The sequence below is a fragment of the Coenobita brevimanus genome, chromosome 81 (genome assembly GCF_032717465.1).
Source record: "Coenobita brevimanus isolate Jiangsu-jjx chromosome 81, ASM3271746v2, whole genome shotgun sequence".
Lineage (NCBI taxonomy): Eukaryota > Metazoa > Arthropoda > Malacostraca > Decapoda > Coenobitidae > Coenobita > Coenobita brevimanus.
Genome location: NC_137034.1, coordinates 7,018,842 through 7,041,367, shown reverse-complemented (window position 1 = coordinate 7,041,367; position 22,526 = coordinate 7,018,842). Strand labels below are relative to the sequence as shown.

The following is a 22,526-nucleotide window of genomic DNA, read 5'->3' as shown; positions in this document are numbered from 1 at the left end:
CTGGAAGAGAGGGTATAATTAATGAAGTCAGACCTATTATGATTCAAGTGTAAGGACGCTAAATGATTGAGTTAATAAGTCAGCAAATGCTGATTAATAACCAGCCAAGAGACAAGTAAGTTTATCCACATTCAAGTTTTCTAGTATATCAACTGTACACGATTTACAACATTGTTTCGGTATTTCTTTAATATTACAAAGTAAGTGTGACAGCTAATGGTTGGCACGCGTCTTGTAAAGTTTTTTTTTTTTTTTTTTTTATGATATCGCCGGATGGGTAGAGGTAGACTGTTCCACGACGTATTCTTCCTTGTTTTAAATGACAGTATTATAGACAAACGCTACATAATCGTTAGTTTAACTGTGAAGGGTCTGAATAACAATACATGTTAATGCCTCCCCATCATGATAAAATCCCCCTTATTCCTACAAAATAACGTGAACAATTAGTGTGGAAAAAAAACTCCACACTAATGTGGAGTGACGTCCGCCTGCCCACATCCATGATCGTCGTTCATTTGTTTTTCCACATTAGCAGACGATTTTCCACAAAACGGTAACACTGGACTACAAGGCCTCCTCATCTCCCTCACACTAACAGCCCCCTTGTCTCATCAGAATTACGTCTAGTAGCCTTACAGGTATTATTTCTTTGGGCCATGATACCTCCTGGCTGTCAGTGCGATATCCTTGTGTCCTAATGTAGCCACCTTAATGGCTAAAAACAACAAATATCTAACACTTACCTCAAAGGAATGATGCAACAGCAACACACACACACCCTCTTCCTTCCACTGTCATACGGCCACTAGCAAAAGTAGCCAAGTAGCGACGCCTACCAAGACGAGAAACTTGTCCAGCTACTTTTACAGCCACTAGATGGTACCAGGGCCCTTTCATGGTAGGGGCAACTCTAGTATTCGATTCCAGACAGTGTTTGGGGATAGCATTCAGCTGAGAGTGAGTCATACTACTCTGAGAGTGTTAATGCTGTCTCTATTAACACTCATGATCATACAGTTCTCTTAACCAGCCCTATCCAAAAATAAATTGTGTGTGTGTGTGTGTGTGTGTGTGTGTGTGTGTGTGTGTGTGTGTGTGTGTGTGTGTGTGTGTGTGTGTGTGTGTGTGTGTGTGTGTGTGTGTGTGTGTTGTGTGTGTGTGGTGGGAGATGGGTGTGTGTTACCATGGCAACCTCCCACACCACCACAGTTAAATACACATTTCCCACCAGCAAGTTCCATTAGAGAGTAGTGTGTGTGTGTGTGTGTGTGTGTGTGTGTGTGTGTGTGTGTGTGTGTGTGTGTGTGTGTGTGTGTGTGTGTGTGTGTGTGGTGCGATGTACCTGTGTGTTACCATGGCAACCTTCCACACCACAACAGTTACATACACACATTTCTCCACCAGCAAGTTAGATTAGAGAGTAGTATGTGTGTGTGTGTGTGTGCGTGTGTGTGGGGTTGGGGGTGAGGGTGTACGGTTTGATGTGGTTGCAGTGTGTGTGTGTGTGTGTGTGTGTGTGTGTGTGTGTGTGTTTGTGTACAAAAGGATATTAACCAGCTTTGTGCAAAAATATATCGTTAAGAAAATCTTTGCTTGACTTGTGGGAGGTGCCTGTGTGTTACCATGGCAACCTCCCACACCACCACAGTTACATAAACATTTCCCCACCAGCAAGTTCCATTAGAGAGTACTGTGTGTGTGGGGGGGGGGGGATATGGCTGTGTGTAAGGTGGATCTGCATGTGTGGAAGTGCAGTAGTGTGTGGGACGGTGTGGCCTTGTGTGTTCAGGGATAGCTGTATATATATGAAGGTATGGTTATATATACGGAAACAGAACTTTGTGTGCCGAGTTTTGGATATGTATGTGTAGATGAATCGACATTTGTAAGAAGATGTCATAATTAAAGAATGAGTGGCGGTGGGGCTACGTGTGTTGAGGTGGAACTACGTGTGTGGAGATGAGGATGGGGTTACGTAGGTGGAGGTAGGGCTACGTGTGGAGGTTTGGATATGCAGAGGACTGGGTGTTTGTGTGGAGGGATGGCGTGTGTCCTTGGAGGCGAGGCTGTGCAGATCTGTGGCTGTGTGTCCAGTGTGGTGGGATGCTGGTATGGTTCTGTGATAGGTTGTGTTTGTCTCTGTGTCTGTGTTTGTGAACGTGTGCAAGTGTGTGTGTGTGTGTGTGTGTGTGTGTGTGTGTGTGTGTGTGTGTGTGTGTGTGTGTGTGTGTGTGTGTGTGTGTTGAGTTGTCTGTGAGTACGCAGGTGAGCCTGTGTTTGTGTCGGGAAGGGATACTGCGTGTGGAGGGATGGCCGAGTTCATAGTGAGCCTGTGTGAGTGAAGGTTTGGGTATGCATGTCAGTAAATGTGTGTGTGTGTGTGTGTGTGTGTGTACAAAAGGATATCAACCAGCCTTATGCAAAAATATATCGTTAAGAAAATCTTTGCTTGACTGGTGGGAGCCCTCATCACCAAATAAACCTATTTACCTATTTACCCACAAGGGGTGTGCCATTATCACAAAATGTCCTATTTCGGTTCTCGAGTTAATATCCATAAAGAAACGAGGTTAGATGAAAGAAAATGTCTGAAAAGTGGTGTGAAACACCCGTAGACTTTATTTCTCATTTATTTATTTATTTATTTTTTTTCTTCTCCCTATGATACCCATCGAACCCCATTGTTTACAGGGAAAATCTTGGATACCGTTTTCAGATAAAACCCACATCTATTACCCGTTTCACTTTGGGCTAAATATCTCATTTGGTTTCCTCTAAAATGCCACATTTAAAAAACGGACCCATTTTTACCCATTCCCCCTTGAAGGTATCGTGATGAGACCTAGCTCACGGGATAGAGCAGTAAAAAAAATAGAATAAGTAACTAATACGGCCGTCGCCGTGGCTCAGTTTTGCTCTAAAATGCACCGTTTTCGAGATATTTACACTTTTGTGTTTTCAATGCCAGGCTCGTCCTCCTGGGCCACAGATTTTAAGCCTGGTAGATGGCGCCTCCAGTATCTTACTTGCACTACAGCAGCAACCACTGCCTCCCACACTGCCAACCCATTCTTTCTCCTGTGCTAACCTCTTCCCCTACCAGTGTCATCCTCTTGCTCTACCAGTGCCAACCTCTTCCTGTGGCAGTGCCAGTGCCAACCTCTTCCTGTGGCAGTGCCAGTACCAACTTCTTCCCTCTCCAGTGTCAACTCCATCCTCCTCCATGGCAGTGTGTGTGTGTGTGTGTGTGTGTGTGTGTGTGTGTGTGTGTGTGTGTGTGTGTGTGTGTGTGTGTGTGTGTGTGTGTGTGTGTGTGTAGTAACGAAAAAAGGATGTAGTTTGCAAGCTGTTGTAGTGTTAGCCTTATTCTACCTATCCCACCCCCAGGTTGTACGAAGCAAATGAGACCCCGATCTATTGGAGGTTTCACTCTTGGGCATATATCTCCTTTCTTTTCCTCAAAATACCTCTTCACCAAATAGACTTATTTACCTATTTACCCACGAGGGATGTGCCTACGAAGGGTGATCAGAAAGTAATGACAGTTCGTGCTATAACATGAAAACCTTGAATGATGGGAGGTAGGGGAGGAAGGAGAGTGCAGAGTTGCCTGTCCTTACGAGTTTGAACTTGTCGCCGTATGCCTGACTTTTCTTGTTTTAGTGTTGTGAGTGAATGCTTCACTCTTGTTTTTGCTCTCTGGCCAGAAACATGGATTACTCGAAAGAAGGCTGCAGGTTCTACATTTTTACGAGGTGGAAACTGGGAAAGAAAGCAACAGAGATTCGAGGGGAATTATTACAAGTTTATCCAGACACTACTCCTTCCCTGGAAACTGTTTCCCGCTGGATTCGTGCTTTCACAGCAGGAAAAACTGAATTGAAAGATGAACAACGCTCTGGACGCCCCCGGACATCCGTGACCGAAGCAACAACTGTCCGTGCACGGTCCATCATTGACGAGGATCCAACTGTAACTCTTAGTTTTTTTGCCTTGGAGCTTGATATCAGTTACGGGAGTGCATATGACATCGTGCATGAACAATTACACCTGAGGAAGAAGTGTTGTCGATGGATACCCCATTTGTTGACTGATGAGCAAAAGGCTGAACGGGTGAGGATTTGTCGTGTCTGGCTTGCTGAATTTGAACCAAATGGTCCAAAACGGTTCTCAGATGTTGCTACTGGAGATGAGTGTTGGATTTCATTCTTCACAACCCGTGACAAGCAGTCAAACATGGTGTGGTTGGGCGATGAAGACCCTCGACCTCAGATTTTGAAGGAAGGATTTCACAGCCGGAAGCGCCTTTTCACCATCTTTTTCAATTCTCAAGGACCAATATGAGTGGATGTGATGCCTGAAAAGTCCACTATCACAGCCCAATACTACACAGACCAGGTCCTTCCACAAGTCTTGGAACACAAAGCCAACACCGCACCAACCCGCCGTCGGTCTCGCCTTTTGCTGCACCACGACAATGCTGCACCCCACAAAGCTCGCCTCACTATGCAGCACCTGGAACAACAAGGTATAACTCTGCTCCCCCACCCACCCTACTCCCCTGACCTGGCTCCCTGTGACTTTTGGTTGTTTCCAAAAATTAAATCTGCCATCGCTGGGATGCAATTTCATTGCATCCAAGACTTGGCACGGACCGTCAATTCAGAACTCCGAAGTATACCGTCTTCAGAGTACCACGCTTGCTTCATGAAGTGGAGAAAGAGAATGGAACGCTGCATAGAGGTTGGAGGGGAGTACTTTGAAGGAATGTGAGTCATAGTTTGATAGTTCTTCATGCTAATAAAAGTTTATGGACTCACTGTCATTTCTTTCTAATCACCCCTCGTATATCACAAGGTTTCCTAATTCGGTCTTCTAGTAAAAATCCATGAAGAAACGAGGTCAGATGGAAGAACGTGTCTGGAAAGAGGAGTGAAATATCCGTTCTTTATTGCTCAGTTTTTTTTTTTTTTCTCCCTATTAAACCTATCGAATCCCATCATCTACACGAAAATTAATTTATGGATACCAGAATTAGATAAAACCCACATCTATTGCCAGTTTCATTTTGGGCAAAATACCTCGTTTGGTTTTCTCTAAAATGCCATATTTTTACCCATTTTCCTTTGAAGGTATCGTGATGAGACCTAGCTCACGGGATAGAGCAGTAAAAAATAGAATATATTGATAAGACGGTCGTCGTCGTCGCTGTCTTGCTCTAAAATGCACCGTTTTCAAGATTTATTTACACTTTTGAGTTTTCAATGCCAGGCTCGTTCTCCTTGGCCACAGATTTTGAGCCTGGTAGATGGCGCCTCCAGTATCTTACTTGCACTACAGCAGCATAGCACTGAGAACGCAGAAGTGCACATATCTTGAAAACAGTGCATTTAGAGCAAAAGTGAGCAACGGCGATGGCCGTACTATCAGTGAACTTCGTTTTTTACTGCTCTATCCCGTGAGCTAGGTCTCATCACGATACCTTCAAAGTGAAATGGGTAAAAATGGGTCGCTTTTTTTAAATTTGTCATTTTAGAGAAAACCAAACCAAACGAAACATTTTGCCCTATGTGAAACTGTTAATAGACGTGGGTTTTATCTAAAAATCGTATCCATGAATTTTCGTGTAAATGATGGGGTTCGATGGGTATGATAGGGAAAGAAAAAAGTGAGCAATAAAATTTACGCCACAAATACACCCTTAGCTCTACTTATAGCTATAGAAATCTACCTTCTAACATGTAGGTATATTATCAGTAGCGTGGATGAACTAATAATAAAGAATACCAATGTTTACCGCAATTTGTTGACGTCATGCAGCAGCAGCGGTCTGTACAACCTACTTTGTCTATGACCTGTCAAGCTTTGACCTTTCACCCTAACAGACGCATCGAATGACAGCCTAGAAACCCGCTAAATTAGAACACAGTCGCGAGATAGCACTGAACACTCTTTGCTTTTATGCATGGAAAAAAAAAAAAAACGGCCAGGTTATACTACAATAGTTCCTTCACTTCAACCTGGCCCAGATTTCCGTCCTTTTGCAGTTTAATCATGTAGCTCAGTGGCAGAAAAAGATAGTTACGGTTCAGCATCTTTTCCATAGCACTTCATAGCGAGCGGCAACGTGATTTATTGTTAAGCTACTGTTACTCCTTAGCACTGAAGACGAACAGATGGCAATTTTAGGCCGAAATAGAAATCGGAGAGACTGTGGTGGACGAAGCTGAGATCACACCTACAATTCCAAACACAGGAAGGAAACAACCAATGACAAACATGGGATACTTGAGATACGGCATGAAGGTTTTCTTCTTTCCATGGATCAGAGAAAACTATGACAAACTAGAGGAATGGCACAGCTCGGTTTTCCTCGCGGTGTCCTGTCTCTTTGCTGAGTTTGTAGCTGAAATCAGGATCGCTATACACAAACGCAAAGCACTTACGAGCAACCCCCTGTCGTAACGCTGGTTTTGATAGGCAGGAGCAACAAGGAAGAAACAGATTTTTTTTTGTCCCATTCTAACAACACAAATATTACTGCAAGTTACAACTGTTTTCTGCAGGAAGACCAAGGAATGGGGTGCAAAATCTCCTTAAGTTCTTCCTCATAAACCATATCTAAGTTGTGACGGGGACTAGATCGTGAATAATGAATGTAATAATAAAAAACTGCTTTTTTTTGCATCTATAAACACGAGTCTTTTTCAGTTTACTCTTGCCATCTTCTGACGATTTTATTCAGCTCAGGAGAGATTTTGGAACTGGAGGGGTTAGGTACAGCCTCAGTAAACCCCCTTCTCTACTGCAACTCCTTCCTGACTTTATCAAAACCGTCTTGTGGCAGTAAGAATGGACTGAGCTAAAAATGTCGTCGACCTCAGTCGAAGGAAATCGTTTGGTGTTAGCTGGAATAAAGTACTAGAGCTGTTCCCACCATCAGGGTTATTTATATTACTCCTCTCTCTCTCTCTCTCTCTCTCTCTCTCTCTCTCTCTCTCTCTCTCTCTCTCTCCAGTTACTCATTTTTTCCGACTTGATCCACACTTTAACCTATATTTTTTGGTGCTGAAGCGGGGACGCCTTCATGTGGTGACATCAATAGAGCCGGACAGCTCCACTATGCAGATAAACAAATGTCCTTCAACTCCCTCCCTGACCCTCGAAAGTAGTCCTCCTACTTTCGAGGGTCAGGGAGGGAGTTGAAGGACATTTGTCCTTCAACTGCAGGTAAAGGGGGCAGCATCAGCCTTCAGTCCGTAGGGTTCACATTCAGGTGAGCCTTGGGCCACAGAGAAGAAGAAGATGAGGATGAGGATGAGGATGAGGATGAGGGAGAAGAAGAAGAGCAACAATGACAGCTACAGAATATCTCTTCCTTATTTCACCATCTCTCACATACAGCAGTCCCAGAGAGTAGTGACGTAACCCCCCAGAGAAATCATCCCTTACCCTAGCCTGTTCGTTTATCATTCTAGAAATATGAGCGTCTGTGGGACAAGGGTTTCACAGTGGTGTGGCTAAAGTACTGTTTCTTCACCTGACGGAACTAGGCTACTGCTATAACTTCGATACTTAGTCGTGGTTAAATATCAATGGCCTTTGGTAATGACGTGAGAATAATGCTTCTTGGTTACTATGCTCTGTTCGGTTTAGCTGGGTCAGAAGTTGCCATTTGCCGATCATGAATGCAGAGCTATGGATTGTCTCTATAATGTCATGCTAGTCACGAAAAAGTGCCATGGAAAGGATGCAGAGCCGTAATAATGTCCTCTTCTGCCACTGATCCTGCAAACTGACGAGGATTTGGGCCAAGTTGAGGTGAAGGACATGCACGTCTCCTCTTACATGTTTTTCTCTATTATTGCATTCTGGACCCTACCTTACTTCATCTTTGGGTGGGGGAAAAGAGGTCAAGGTGTTGATGGTGGTGGTGGTGGTGATGGAGGTGGTAGTGGTGGTAGTATTGATGATAATAATGATGGTAGTGGTGGTGGTGGTGGTGGTGGTGATGATGATGAGGAGGAGGAGGAGGATGGTGGTGGTGGTGGTAGTGATGATGACGATAATGATGGTGGTGGTGGTGATGATGATGGTGGTGTTAATAATAATGATGATGGAAGTGGTAGTGGTGGTAATGATGATGATGATTATGGAGGTGGAGGTGGTCGTGGTGGTACTGATGATGATGATAATGATGGTGGTGATGATGATGATGGTGGTGGTGGTGGTGATGATAAACTACAGATCATAAAGTATAATATATACCGTAATAATAGCTTTGGCAAGTGTTCGTATCACGTAATTAGCTTTTAATTGCCCTCAGTCATTACAGCATCGTACTTACATATAACACCTGAAGAAAAGGTAAATAATTTCACTGTGTGTGTGTGTGTGTGTGTGTGTGTGTGTGTGTGTGTGTGTGTGTGTGTGTGTGTGTGTGTGTGTGTGTGTGTGTGTGTGTGTGTGTGTGTGTGTGTGTGTGTGTGTGTGTGTGTGTGTGTGTGTGTGTGTGTGTGTGTGTGTGTGTGTGTGTGTGTGTGTTGTAACATCAAGGGGACAAAACATGCAATTCAGTTATCACAGTCTATTTACTGTGCAACACACCCTTTATAATCAGTAAGAATATTTCACATGGCTTAATGCATAATGACAGGCTTAGCACAGTGTTAATAAAACCACTGGGAACCTGGACATATATAGTGTTGTCATAATTTTGTATGAGCTTAAATTGCCATCATTACCTCAAATTAGCAAAACAAAGTGCATGACCGGACATGTCACGTTGATATTCTCTTGTATGCCACTTAAGTCCCCTTCCCTCGCTCCCAGAAGAATGGCAGGCTGTGAAAAAAGGGTAACTTCGTCCTGCAGTCCACTGGGTTCACTTTCAAATGAAACTGGAGTTGGTTCTACAAATACTATGCCACTTACGTAAAAGACAAAGACACTGAAAAAACTGTTCGTATATCATTACCGTCCTAGTTATAATTCCCACTAATAAATGGATGATCAGTTTATTAAATGATAAATACTAGTTACTTATAAGATATTTTAAGCCTGGAGTACACAGCTGGGGTCCCAAGCCTCGAAAACCACAGGCCACATCAATAAAGCCACAGGAGGCCACCGTACAGCCCAGCACCTCTTGATTTCTACTCGTGGAACCGCTGTGCAGTCCAAGAGTTTGTCATCACGAAGAAATAACGGTAATATAGAGGCGTAGGAAAATATTCACTATCGTGGAGTATGTTTTGCCTTTTCCTTGCTGCCTTCAGAATATTATCCTCAGCATGATAAAGCTTTAGTAGTGAAGGTTAAGGAAGGCTCTGTCTCAATTATCCTGTTTGAAAATTCTCTCGTATCTGACTAAAATCGTCTGTAGATGGTAGGAATAAAATAAGTGATGATAATGTAAATGAATAAGGAAAATAAATAAACAAACAATAATAAAATAAATGAAATAAATAGTAAGGATGAAGCCCACTTGAGGACAGTTCTTTAGTCGATTTGTTTTCATCTGATGGAACTGAGCCATTCCCACAATTAGAATACTAAATTGTGGAAGCATGGAATTCTCTAAGCCTTTAGTTATGGGGTAGGAATGAGCCACCTTGGTTACTAGTCAAACCAGCCCTCCTATTTGGCTACACCTGACAATCATTTGAGCTGAAGGGGTTAGGAGTCTGTCAGGTCTAAACAAGTACGTTATGGGGAAATTTACTGCAATTTTTGTCATTTTCTATGTGGTACTTCTGTTAGATAATTGCTTAATGCTCGTCACTGGATCTGTTCGAGAGAATTTATGGATTTTTGTCCGATTAAATGCGTTATGGTTCTCACTCTTACCAAAACAGGCCAACAATTACACATGTAGTGAAAAGAAGGAGTAAACAATGGAGACGATAATTTTGCCATAAGGGTTTCGTTTTGAGCTCCTCTGTTTCCTCAGTGAAACTCTCTATCGACCATAACACAATCCTGTCCTCCCGTGCTGTCCCAGAGTCGATCAGGCTTGCTAATACCAGGACTAGGCCACTGAAGGCTAATAGGATGGGAGGAATGTAAAGAAAATGTATGTGGATGAGTTTGAAGATGACGTTTAGGAGGAAAAGTGTCACTCCGAGCAGCGTTCCTACGACGAGGGTGACTGAGGCTGCGAGTGGGGTTGCACCACGCCAGAAAAAACCTATGATATAGACTGTGAGGACGGGAGAGACTGTGTATGCCAGGATCTGCTGTAGGTACTGGTAGAGGGATGGGTAGTTTTGTATTTGAGGGGCCCAACACACAGCCGCTACAACCACGACCACGGTTACCCCCTGACCCGCTAATCTCAGGTTCCGTGGAGTGAGGTTAGGCCAGAAGACTCGTACCCAATCCATTGTCACCAGTGTGGCTACGGCGTTCAATGTGGAGTCCAACTGTGACATGAGTGCGGCGAGGAATCCAGCCAGAACTAGCCCGACCACACCCCTCGGCAGAAGGTCCAGCATGAGGGTCGGGTATACCATATCAGGTCGGGCCAGGTCGGGGTACAGGGCTTTGGCAGCTAAGCCAGGAAGCACCATAATGAATAACACTGGCAGCTTCAGTACTCCAGCCAGTAAAAGACCCCACTGGCCTTCACATATGCTCCCAGCGCTTAAAACACGCTGCATCATGAACTGGTTGGTGCCGAAGAAGAATATCCCTAGCAGCAGGACGCCCAGCAGGCCCGGCCAAGGCACACTCGGGTCATCCAAGGGCCTGATGAGGGACATGTGGCCTGGAGGTTGTGCGGCCAACACAGCGGACCAGCCTCCAGCCTGCTGCACCGCACACACAGTAATGGCGATGGACCCCGCCCCCAGCAGCACTGCCTGTACAGATATAGTTAACTTAATTTCATCTGACAGAACGAGACCACTCTCACAGCTGAATACTATGTTGTAGTTACATGAAATTCATGAGCCTTAATTATGAGACAGGATGAGTTACTCAGATTATATCCTAATCAAATATTCCCTTCAGTCTAGCTACATTTGGCCAATAAATGATCTTAAAGGAGTTAGAGATCTGTGTCAGGTTAAAATGAAAGCACTATACCACTACCACTGTTGAATATAATTACATACTTAAAATAGACTCTACCTGCATAGCATCAGTGATCATAACGGCAGCCAGGCCTCCAGTGACAGTATAGAGCCCTGCCACCCCCGCCAACACCGCCATTACTTGCCACAGCGGCCATCCCGGCGCCAACACCCCCACCACCACACCACCTGCGTACAGTGTCCCAGCAGTCTCCACCACAACACTCAGCACCACAGTTATCGCTGAGAAGTAGTATCGTGCGCACCCACTGTTCAGAGACATCATCATCATCATCATCATCATTATGCAAATGGAGTATCGGCAACAAAAGTCTTGCTACCTCTCCTGCTTCTCTCTCCACGAACTTTGGACAATTGAGTCCTTCATGTATACAACAGGTCAACTCCGGAACTGTCGTCCACAATCTGTATATCCCACTGCCTATGACCTCCAGTCTTTTAAACGCAGTGTGTCCCGACACTTCGCAATGAACGGATTTTGAATTTGACTCGTTTGTTTATTTTTTCTAAGAGGGAAAACGATTGTGGGTCTTTGATCCCTTCTCTGCATAAATCAGTCAATCAATAAATATATAAATCAATCAATAAATAAAAATATTGTGATGAATAACGTTATTCCTTTATCATAAGTAATCAGTAGTCGGCTATAAACAAGGTGGCGCACGTCCCCCCCGGCTCTCCCCCTCGCTGGCTATCAGTGTGGTGTATCGGCAGCACTGTGCATGGCTTACATCACTGCCAGTGCTGTTGTTTGGTTTATATTAAGCAGATTATTATTATTATTATTATTATTATTATTTTAGTCCGGAGAGACCGGGATAATAATTATTTCTTGATTCACAGACCATCTACGTTATCGTGATGTACTTTACGCCTTTGTCTCCCAGCTCAAACAACTCTTCCTTACGGCACTTCCATCACAAATAAATAGTACATCCAACATTCAATCCTTTTTTGCCCCATCAGGAGCGTAGGGGCCCGAGGCTAGGTTACTTAGTCCCGACATTTAAGTCAAGGGTGACCAACATCACTCGCTCCTGAGTGGCATTATGTGGGCCATAAATTCAAACACCCGAGGTAGAATCCCATCTGGTTGAAGCGCCTTAACCCTCTAGACCACCGGGAGTCCTTTGCTTATGGTTACCAACCAGCGTAGTCAATGGCTTCATGGATTACAGTAAATCATTGGGCTTGTCATTCAGTGTAGTCGCCTGGGGGAAGCTCTACATCCGCCATGTGGATGCTGTGCTCCCCTGTCTACCACCTTCCCCTTCCCCTCCATCTCACTCACATACACTCTCCCAGTCATTTTTAATTTCCCATTCTCTCCAGATGGCCAAAGGATCTCAAAGTGCATCTCCTAACACATAATCCGCATTCACAGCACACCTCACACATCCTCGTTCATTTACCTCTCCACCACATCCCTCAACTTCATCCTTTTGTCTCGCAGTCCCCGTCTCACCCTTTCATGTCTCTCACATATACTCTCCTAGTTACTCTCTCATTCTCCATTCTCTCCAAACGTTTATCTTACTTGTACATTGAGTGAAGCAGCTCTGGGGTGGTGTATACGCGTGATCTCACCAAGCCAGGCACCATAAACACCGCCAGCATCACCACGACGGGGGCAGCCATCCACTCGTAATTATAAACAGCGATACCGTGAGCATAGGCGTCCCCAGCTAGGCCTATGAGTGTGGTGCTGCAAGGGAAAGTATTATATTTTTTACTCTAACTTGGCCAAGATTTTTTTTATTTAGCAGCTTATTTCTCGTAGCTCAGTGGCAGAACAAGCCAATAATAAGGTTCTGCTTCCTCCTTTCCTTCGCATCTCTTCTTGGCTAGCGCTGTCCTCGTCCTAATCTCTTGCCGCAGCTCAACCTTCAAGAGGGAGTGACGGGAGCGTTAGGCCAGGTTACAGTGAAAATAGGTATAGTAGCGGATATTTACCCAAGGATTTTCGAAACCACACAACACTTCTTATTAGCTTATTCTGCACACCATACTGCAGCAACCTCTCCCATACATATATCTCATAAATTCCCCCCTGTCTCCCGAAAGATGGAGAACTGCAGGAGATGGGTGACTTCAGCCGGCAGTTCAAATGAGCTCAGGATCAAGGTAATAACATGTGACTAATGCAGGCTATGAAGACAGCCAATTAAGAAGACATAACTTCCATACAAGACTATGTTAAGGTTTTTGTTGTTGCTTAACCCCGGTACGGCTGATCAAACAGACCCGTCAGCCACAGATAAGCAACACCCTTTTTTTGCACCGCTGATGTGTCTAAGTCATAGTGTAGTGTGTGATGTGCACGTGAAATATACGGTGGAAATAGCTAAAGGAGAATCAATAACACACATGAATTATGCTTGAGAATACTTGCGAGTGATGATAAAAGGGTAGAGTCAGACCTCACGTGCTATGAAAGAAGAGAGCAGAGCAGTATATTGGTGAAAGTAAAAGGGGAGGAAGTGAAGTGTTTGAGAGTGAGTTTGGTGTGTGAGGATAAGGTAAATGATGATGATGATGATGATGATGATGATGATGATGTTGATGATGATAGTAAAAACAAACACTTAAACACAAGCCCAAGATAATCTGCGAATGCCCTACCTTGAAATATTTGAAGCGAAGAGAGACAGTCCAACAAGGGGCCATGAGGAAGTGCGACCAGCCAGGAAATACTCTTCAGCCCCCCCTCTCCTCCTCCATCCCCACCACAGCCCAAAGCCCAGAGATCCAACCAGGTAAAGCCCAACGATAGCTAGATCCAGTGGGCTTAGCATCCATCCAGGCTGTTCCTCTTTTGGCGGGAAGAAAGTCGATCCGGTGTTGTTTACAGTCAGAGTCAAATTAGGTTCCGGCTCCATCTCGCTTAGTGTCGGATACCCCAAAGACTTTTCCACGTTAAGGGTTGTAGCCGAAGTAACTAACGTCTTCAGTGTATCGTTATGTCCAGCATTCTCTGATATTAACACTCTCAGGCTTCTATGACTCGCTACCTGCTGATTAAAATCGTCTGGCGTCAGTGCAATAAAATTCTAGAGTTATCCCTATCATTAGATATAAATCTGGTTACTTTCCTCACTGATTCACATCCACATCCTTTTCGTGTCGATTTGGTTGACCTACACTTACTATAGTCGGCTTGTTTTCACCTGACAGGACTGGGAATAAGTCTCCTTGGTTACTAGTCAAAGCAACCTTCCAGTCTGACTACACTTGGCCATCAACTGAACCGAAAGGGGTTGGGGATATTTGTCAGCTTAGAGTAAATGTGCTTAAAATCAAAATTCTCTTTACCCAGTTCACTCTTTTTGTTTTTTATTTTCTTTTTTAATCTTAATCTCCTATCCAAGAAAATACTAAGGTATGAAATGCAAAACAAATCGCTAAGGAAGAGGGGCAACGAAGCCTCTTATGCTACTTAACATTACACGTCAATATCCACCTCTAAGTTATTGAAGGAAGCAATGTCGATATTAATACGATGTAAGTAACACAGAAGAATATGCAAAATAAATCACCAAGGAACAGGTACTACGAACCTTCTATGGCACGTAGAGTAATTAGTGTGTTTGGTGTGCTCGTCGTGAGAGGAGAAAGGGAAATGATGAACGAGAGGTGGTGTTTCTATGCACACACACACACACACACACACACACATACACACACACACACACACACACACACACACACACACACACACACACACACACACACACACACACACACACACTTCGCACAGACAAACACACGTATCTCTTCATTTTCTCTCTCTCTCTCTCTCTCTCTCTCTGGATAACTGAGTGTTCTCCATCCTTGAAACTGCTTGGTAATGGGTGCAGCAATTACGATAATATGAGTGGTTGATATATACTTGTGGTGGTAATCATGTTTAATAATTTTACTCCCTCCTCCCTCCCTCCCTCCCTCTCTCTCTCTCTCTCTCTCTCTCTCTCTCTCTCTCTCTCTCTCTCTCTCTCTCTCTCTCGCCACTAGATACTGAAATCTCGGTAACCTTGTGTCGTTGTGATGGCTGGGATGTGCGTGGGTGTGACAGTGGAGGTGAATAAACGATCCAGTATAGACAAAGATAGTGCAGACCAAGCCGTCCAGGTAACACACAAGAAATCAGTCTGCTGGTGTGGTCGTGATTGTGGCAGTGAGAGTAGGAAATGAGGAAAAATATAAAACTCATGAAATTTTGGCCAAACAATAAATAAATGCTAGAGGGGCACTCAGTGGAGCGCATCTCTCCGACACGGGCTACGCAATTTCCAAACCACTCTTCATAATGGGTTAGGTTTTCTCATCACTGATTAGGATTTTGCAAAAAGTGTTTTCTGGATCCAGAATCTGAAATACAGTCCGGATCGGTCCCAGAAGTTAATGTATTGTTCCCTGGGACATGGACTATCTACCCACCAAATTTGGTCCAAATCTCTCTCTCTCTCTCTTTTTTTATTTGTTTTCGAGTAATCCTGCTGACAGACAAACAGTCGAACAAAAAAACGAACAGGGGTGAAAACATACTCTCCTTGTCGGTGAGCAGGCTGAGGGAGTATTTCTCGTGCTTAATGCTACAGTATTTACTAACGAGTGAAGCCATTAGCATCCATGAGTGTTTGAGGTATATTATCTATCTATCTATCTATCTATAGCCCTGCGCCCTAATCCCGCAAAGGGTGGCCTGATAATATGCGGTCACTAGAGCTGCATCCATATTACAGCCAAATGTCCTATATTTATGTAGCTATTTCTGTTTAACTAGTCTTTCGCTTTACAATGACGTAAAATTAGAATCCCGCATTCTTTCATGGGTAAAATAAAGTGTTCTTTTTGCCTTCTTATCTGCAGCCAGGCTCTGTTGACGTTCACTAGGCTCTGTTCATGTTAACTAGGCTGAAATTCGGCCTCTGTACAATGCAGACCTATAGCAAAAGGTTAATTCTTGAATATGGTGCTAACCACGAGGCAGTGCCATGGTAAGTATGTAGAACTGCAGTATTGTCTATTTCTGCCTCTGAGCTCCGTGAAAAAAGCTACCACGAAAATCTGAGTCAAGTTAGGGTGAAAAGAGTATAGCAGACTCGCTGGAAAAATTACCGCTAGGGACGGCAGTGATGATATCCGAAATGATCAATAATGCGTGATGTTTCAGAGAGATTAGTCTCTTATCATATTAGTATTGATGATAATATTGACCATAGCACGTGCACTCCAGCAGGACAAATATTCCTAACCCCTTTCAGTTCTGTTGATGACCAGGTGGAGAGTTATTGGAGGGTTAATTTGAATAGTAACCAAGGAGTCCAAAGGTAAAGTTGTGAGGTTGTGGCAACAAGCTTTGGTAAGGAACACACACACACACACACACACACACACACACACACACACACACACACACACACACACACACACACACACACACACACACACACACACACACACACACACACACACACACACACACACACACACACACACACACACACACACACACACACACACACACACACACACACACACACACACACAGAACACTGGCTTTGGAACATGTAATAAAACTAGGTGTTGTAAGAGTGTAATTGGTAAATCTGTCCCGTCCCACCTACAGTAATTACCTCCCTACCACCCCACGCCATCCCAGTCTCTCCAGCACCCCCCATTCCCCCATAAATGATGCTTTGAATTTATGTATCTCCTAGCTCATCAACTCAGGTGAGGTCTCTCTCTCTCTCTCTCTCTCTCTCTCTCTCTCTCTCTCTCTCTCTCTCGTAAATTCAGGTACATATAAGCTTTGTTGAGGTGGATGGGATGCCAAGCCTACTCAAGCGCTGTATTTTGTCACTGTCAAGCCGGCTTACTGCTGCCAGCATGGTGGGAACGGAAGTGATGATGATGCTGATGTAGTAGGTGTGGTGGTGACGATATAATATTACTACCACTACTTTAACTACTACTACGACTGCTGCTACTACTGCTACTGCTACTACTACTACTACTACTGGTGCTGCTGTTTTGCCAGTACGTGTGATGAAGATAATAACAATAAAGGGTTTTCACAAAGTCTAGTAAGTTTTAAACAAATTATTTCCTGTCGGTGGCTTGGCATATTGAGGACGTTTTTATCCACATGAAAGACTTAGTTTTGGTGTTGTTTTAAAAAGTTAGCTTAAACTGTAATGCTAATCTCAATATGCGAAGCCAAATACACACAATACATTTTTGTAAGCCTAACGGAACTTTGTGGACGCCGTGCATAGTAGATGTGCAATTTATTTAATCTGAAATACGAGGAAAATTGTATGTGTAAATAAGGACTGCTATATATACTGTACAATACACACATACAATGGTCCCTACGTAAATATTTTCCTTTATTAGCTACAGTCCTACGGGATATGGGAAAAATATACCACTGACTGCCTCATTTTAATCCCTCTCTCTCTGCAGCAGTAGTGTTTTTCTCTTCCTCTCCAATGTGGCAGTTCAAATGGTTACTGTCTTTCCTAAATACCTGGTTGCATTTATCCCCCATTTCAGAGGGCATGCAGTACCCGTCTAACAACACACTCTCACCCCTGTTCTGCCCAACCTTGTAGTGCTAGAGATCGTGTTGGAGTGAGAGGGAGGTGGGGGATGAGGTGAAGTGGTGTGGCAAAATGGATAGTGAAAAGTGAGTGGTGAGGGAGGGTGAGGGGATGGTGAGGAAATGTAGTGATAAGAATAACAAGATGAATGGTAAGGAGGGTGCCAGGGGAGAATGAAAGTGAGGAAGGGGTGAGTGGGGATATGATGTGGTGATGAGAGTAACAAAATGAGGAGTGGTGAAATGGTAGGGGGGATTGGTGAGGGAGATAGGTGAGGGGGATTAGAGAGGGGGAGTGAGAACGTAAGAAAAGGTAAAAAATTAGACAAAAAAATAATAAGAAAAAGAAAATGTTGAGGGAAGGGTAAGAAGAGTGGCGAGGGAGTGGCGGGGTGAGGTGTGTGGTGAGGGAGTGGCGGGTGAGGTGTGTGGTGAGGGAGTGGCGGGGTGAGGTGTGTGGTGAGGGAGTGGCGGGGTGAGGTGTGTGGTGAGGGAGTGGCGGGTGAGGTGTGTGGTGAGGGAGTGGCGGGGTGAGGTGTGTGATGAGGGAGTGGCGGGTGAGGTGTGTGGTGAGGGAGTGGCGGGGTGAGGTGTGTGGTGAGGGAGTGGCGGGGTGAGGTGTGTGGTGAGGGAGTGGCGGGTGAGGTGTGTGGTGAGGGAGTGGCGGGGTGAGGTGTGTGGTGAGGGGCAATGAGTGGTGAGGTGAGAGTGGTGAGGGGGTGGGTGGTGAGAGTGAGGAGGTGTGTGCAATATTAGTCAAGACGTGAGTAATGAGAGAGGGTGATGAACGACTTCACTGTCATCACTCTCTCTGTCTCGCACACACACACACACACACACACACACACACACACACACACACACACACACACACACACACACACACATTTTGCATATGCAGACACGCACATTTTCATACCCTGACGTTCACCCCCGCTCACACACACACACACACACACACACACACACACACACACACACACACACACACTAGCACCATAATTACATACGGTAACTCAGGGGCACATGGAACTGAGCTACACAGGGAGTGAGGTACACACGAGAGAAGGTATACACAGCGAAGTATACATGGAGAAGTATACACGAACAAAAGTATACATGGAGTGCCGTATACATGAAACGAAGTATACATGAATAAAAGTATACATGGAGTGCCGTATACATGAAACGAAGTATACATGAATAAAAGTATACATGAAACAACGTGCACATAGAGCAAAGTATACATGGAGGGAGGTATACATAGAGAGAGAAAGGTAAGTCACGATACACATACATATTCATACTGACTAATGAGATGCTCTTTAATTATAAGGAGTAATGAGAGAGAGAGAGAGAGAGAGAGAGAGAGAGAGAGAGAGAGAGAGAGAGAGAGAGAGAGAGAGAATCGAAGAATATGACAATGCTACTGCTCAATAACCTTTCCACAGCACTTCTTCGTGACTAGCATCATATTCTAGTGTTATTCTATTGTTAAACTTCAGTGGCAGATAAAGACAATACAACGATGCAGCATCCTTTCCATAGCACTTCTTCGTGACTAGCATATTCTATAGTGAGAGAGAGAGAGAGAGAGAGAGCAATTTTTGGCCAACTTAAAGAAAAAGAAACAAAAACAACGATGTATCTATTTCTGGCTATATGGATACCACCCAACGTAACAAACGGTTTCCTGATTTCAGGGATCCAGCTGGATTGTCATTCAGTGTGGAGCCACCTGAGGGAGTGCCACATCAGTGAGTGGATGGTGGGTGGAAAATAGGGTGTGATGGGGATGGTAATTGGAGCGAGAAAGGAGAAATCAGGAACTATGACGTCAAGGGAAAAGAGTAGAAGAATGTAATTAGTCTTCCCACGTTTGATGTCAGCCTTGAGTTCGAAGTCTTTGATGTCTCTCTTTTCACTTCACGACCTTGTATCTTAACCAGGGTACCGTAGTTATAAATTTTCTCCCTCAGCACCTCTCCCTTAACGATTTATTTTGCCCGGTACACGTTAACATTTTTTCTGTTCTCGTAGTTCGCATCCATCGACTGCAAGTGGATATTGGAGTGTAACATGAAGACTAATTCGCTAAAGTAGAAGCGCTAGGAATCCTTAAGTTGTGTATGTGACTGCATGTATATATAAGCCTGTCTTCATTCACACGACTGCAGACACTTCACAATTAAATGAGAGTAAATAATGACCTACTCAAGATGGGAACAACTCTGGCAATATATGACGTGGTTGAGTCTGTATTCTTGTCGGGTAAGAAAGCTTACTAACACATTTTCCTAAGCGATTTACTTTGCTTATTACACCTTCTTGTCCTCCTCTGACTTACATAAATCCTATCAATATCGCGACACTACATAAATAAGGTACAAAAGGCTATGAACCAGGTATATTAAGAAATAAATCGCTAAGGAAGAGGTGCTAGGGAGCCTCCTTAAGCGAAGGGAATACAGACCTAAGAGCCTGAATGTTAATAAATAAATAAATAGATAAACAAATAAATAAAGAGTCGTAACGTAAATAAGATAATAAAAAGATCTGTGATAAATGGGCTCTTTATTTATTGATACAGATGGGCAGGATCCTTTATAAATTCCACCCTGAGAAATTAAACAGGGGTAAAGAATTTAATGAACTTGCCTTTTATTAATTACGTGCTCCTTATAAATGGGTGACGACGTGATGAAGGTGTTAATTAAGAACGAGGTACACGGAGAGACAGACAGACGAATGAGGAGGTGAAGGAGCCTTGTGGTGTTGATGTGGATATGGAGCGTGTGGAGTTACGTGGACAGACAGAGAAGTGAGGAAGTGAAGGAACGTTGTGGTGTTGCTGTGGATGTGGAGCGTGTGGTGTTACGTGGAGAGACGGAGAAATGCGTTGTGAAGGAGCGTCGTGGTGCTGTTGTGAATGTGGAGTTCATGGGGAAGCAGGTGGACGAATGAGGAACTAATGGAGCGTAGTGGTGTTGATGTGATTATGATTGAAAGCGTTAGGAGGAATATTCTGGGATGGTTTGGCCATGTGGAAGGGATGGAGAATGAGAGACTGACTAGAAAGGCATGTAAAAGTGAGGTGGAGGAAGGGGAAGGGCGAGATCGTGGATAGGATGAAGCGACAGAGTATAAAATTATTGCATGGTGCATGTGGTGATTGTTGCTGGGTGGGTGACTACACTGCAATGTGGGCAAAGCGAATTCCTTGTGATTAGTATTCTGTGTTGTGATAGTGTGATGCGTGTGGTGAGTAAGTGGGCTGTAGTGTGGGGGCCTGCATTACAGTGTGGTCATTGTGGGTAGAGTGAGTTGTTTGTAAGTTGTAGTATGTGTTGGTATGGTAACAGGGTAGGTTGATAGCCCCGTCGCAGTCTTGTTAGATGTACTCGTGCCTCTCTGGATAGGGTAGTTTCTGAAGGGTGTATGTCTGGTGGTGGTTCGTGAAGGTTGCTACATACAGAACTGAATATTATCTTCTGGCATAACCTGGATGAGAATACTAGAGCTGTTTCCACCAAGAGAGGGGAGAATAGAACGTTCAAACTGTGGTGGTGGGTAATGATTCTTGAGGTGGGTGAGAGCAATTAGGGAGGCTGGGTCCAATTGGGTCATCAAGAGACACCACTAATGACCTGTGGGACGCTCTGCCTGTAATGATGACCTCCTTCCCCACTCCCTCCCCCCCCCGTCTCACTCTTTTTCTCTCTACTGACGACCTGGGAGGAAGGGTGTGGGGGAGGAGGATGACAGATGATGAGAGACGGCATGAGAATGTGATGAAAAAAGAGATGGAATGATGATGATGATGATGATGATGATGATGATGATGATGATGATGGGCTCAAGTAATAGAAGCCTGAGAGCGTCAATACCGTCACCATCAACCCTCTCACGGTGGGAACAACTCTAGTATTCCATTCCGGACGATTTTATTCAGCTGAGAGTGGGTCATAGGAGCCTGAGGAGAGAATGTACTCAAGCAATTATACCGGAAGTCAATTAACAACGAGTATTTAATGGACGGGTGTCAGTGTGTGATTACCGTACTCTGGGTCGTTAGAGAGAGAGAGAGAGAGAGAGAGAGAGTGAGAGAGATTGGAATAATAAGTATGTCTGTCCGTCAGTTCATGTATAGATGTGTGGATGGATGTATGAATGTATGTATACTATTGCTACATCTACTACAACTACTACTAATATTAATAACAATAATAGTAATAACAATAAAAATTATAACAAAGACAATAATAATAACAATAATAATAAAACGGTACTGATCCTACAACACCTACTACTACTACTACTAATACTGCTACTACTACTACTAAACACTACCACCATCATTATCATCATCATCATCATTTTGCTCCTCCTTGTGCTCCTTCTCCTCATCATCGTAACCTTTTTTATCCTCCTAAAGATGATATTCTACACTTCATTATTCCCTTCTTTATTTTTACATTTTCCTAAGTCTCACCCAAACTGCATTTTTCGGTCCAATTTTTCCTCATCATTGAAGTTTTCTATTCGCCGTTCATCATGATCCTCCCGCACCATCCCCTGATCCCCCCCCCCCTCTCTCTCTCTCTCTCTCTCTCTCTCCATCTGTCTTCTTCTCGATGTTACTACTCTCATCCCATTTCTTCCTCCCTCTTCATCCCCTCTCACTTTTCCTCCATTTTTTTTTTCTCTCTCTCTCTCTCTCTCTCTCTCTCTCTCTCTCTCTCTCTCTCTCACTCCCTCGTTAACTTCTTCACCATCACCACCCCCACACATGCCTCTCACCCAAGATTGCTCTGAGTTTTTCC

The 22,526-nt window shown here is 44.0% G+C and overlaps 1 protein-coding gene across 1 annotated transcript; it reads right to left on the bottom strand.

Moving 5' to 3' along the window:
• Positions 1–7,223: 7,223 nt before the first annotated feature.
• On the bottom strand, positions 7,224–22,275 carry LOC145409546 (sodium/glucose cotransporter 4-like). Its single transcript, XM_080279934.1, has 5 exons — positions 22,196–22,275; positions 12,637–12,804; positions 11,137–11,347; positions 10,193–10,865; positions 7,224–7,285 (listed from the first exon to the last, which is right to left on the bottom strand). Exons 1-5 carry the CDS (start codon positions 22,273–22,275, stop codon positions 7,224–7,226), a joined length of 1,194 nt encoding a protein of 397 aa, XP_080136060.1.
• Positions 22,276–22,526: the final 251 nt, after the last annotated feature.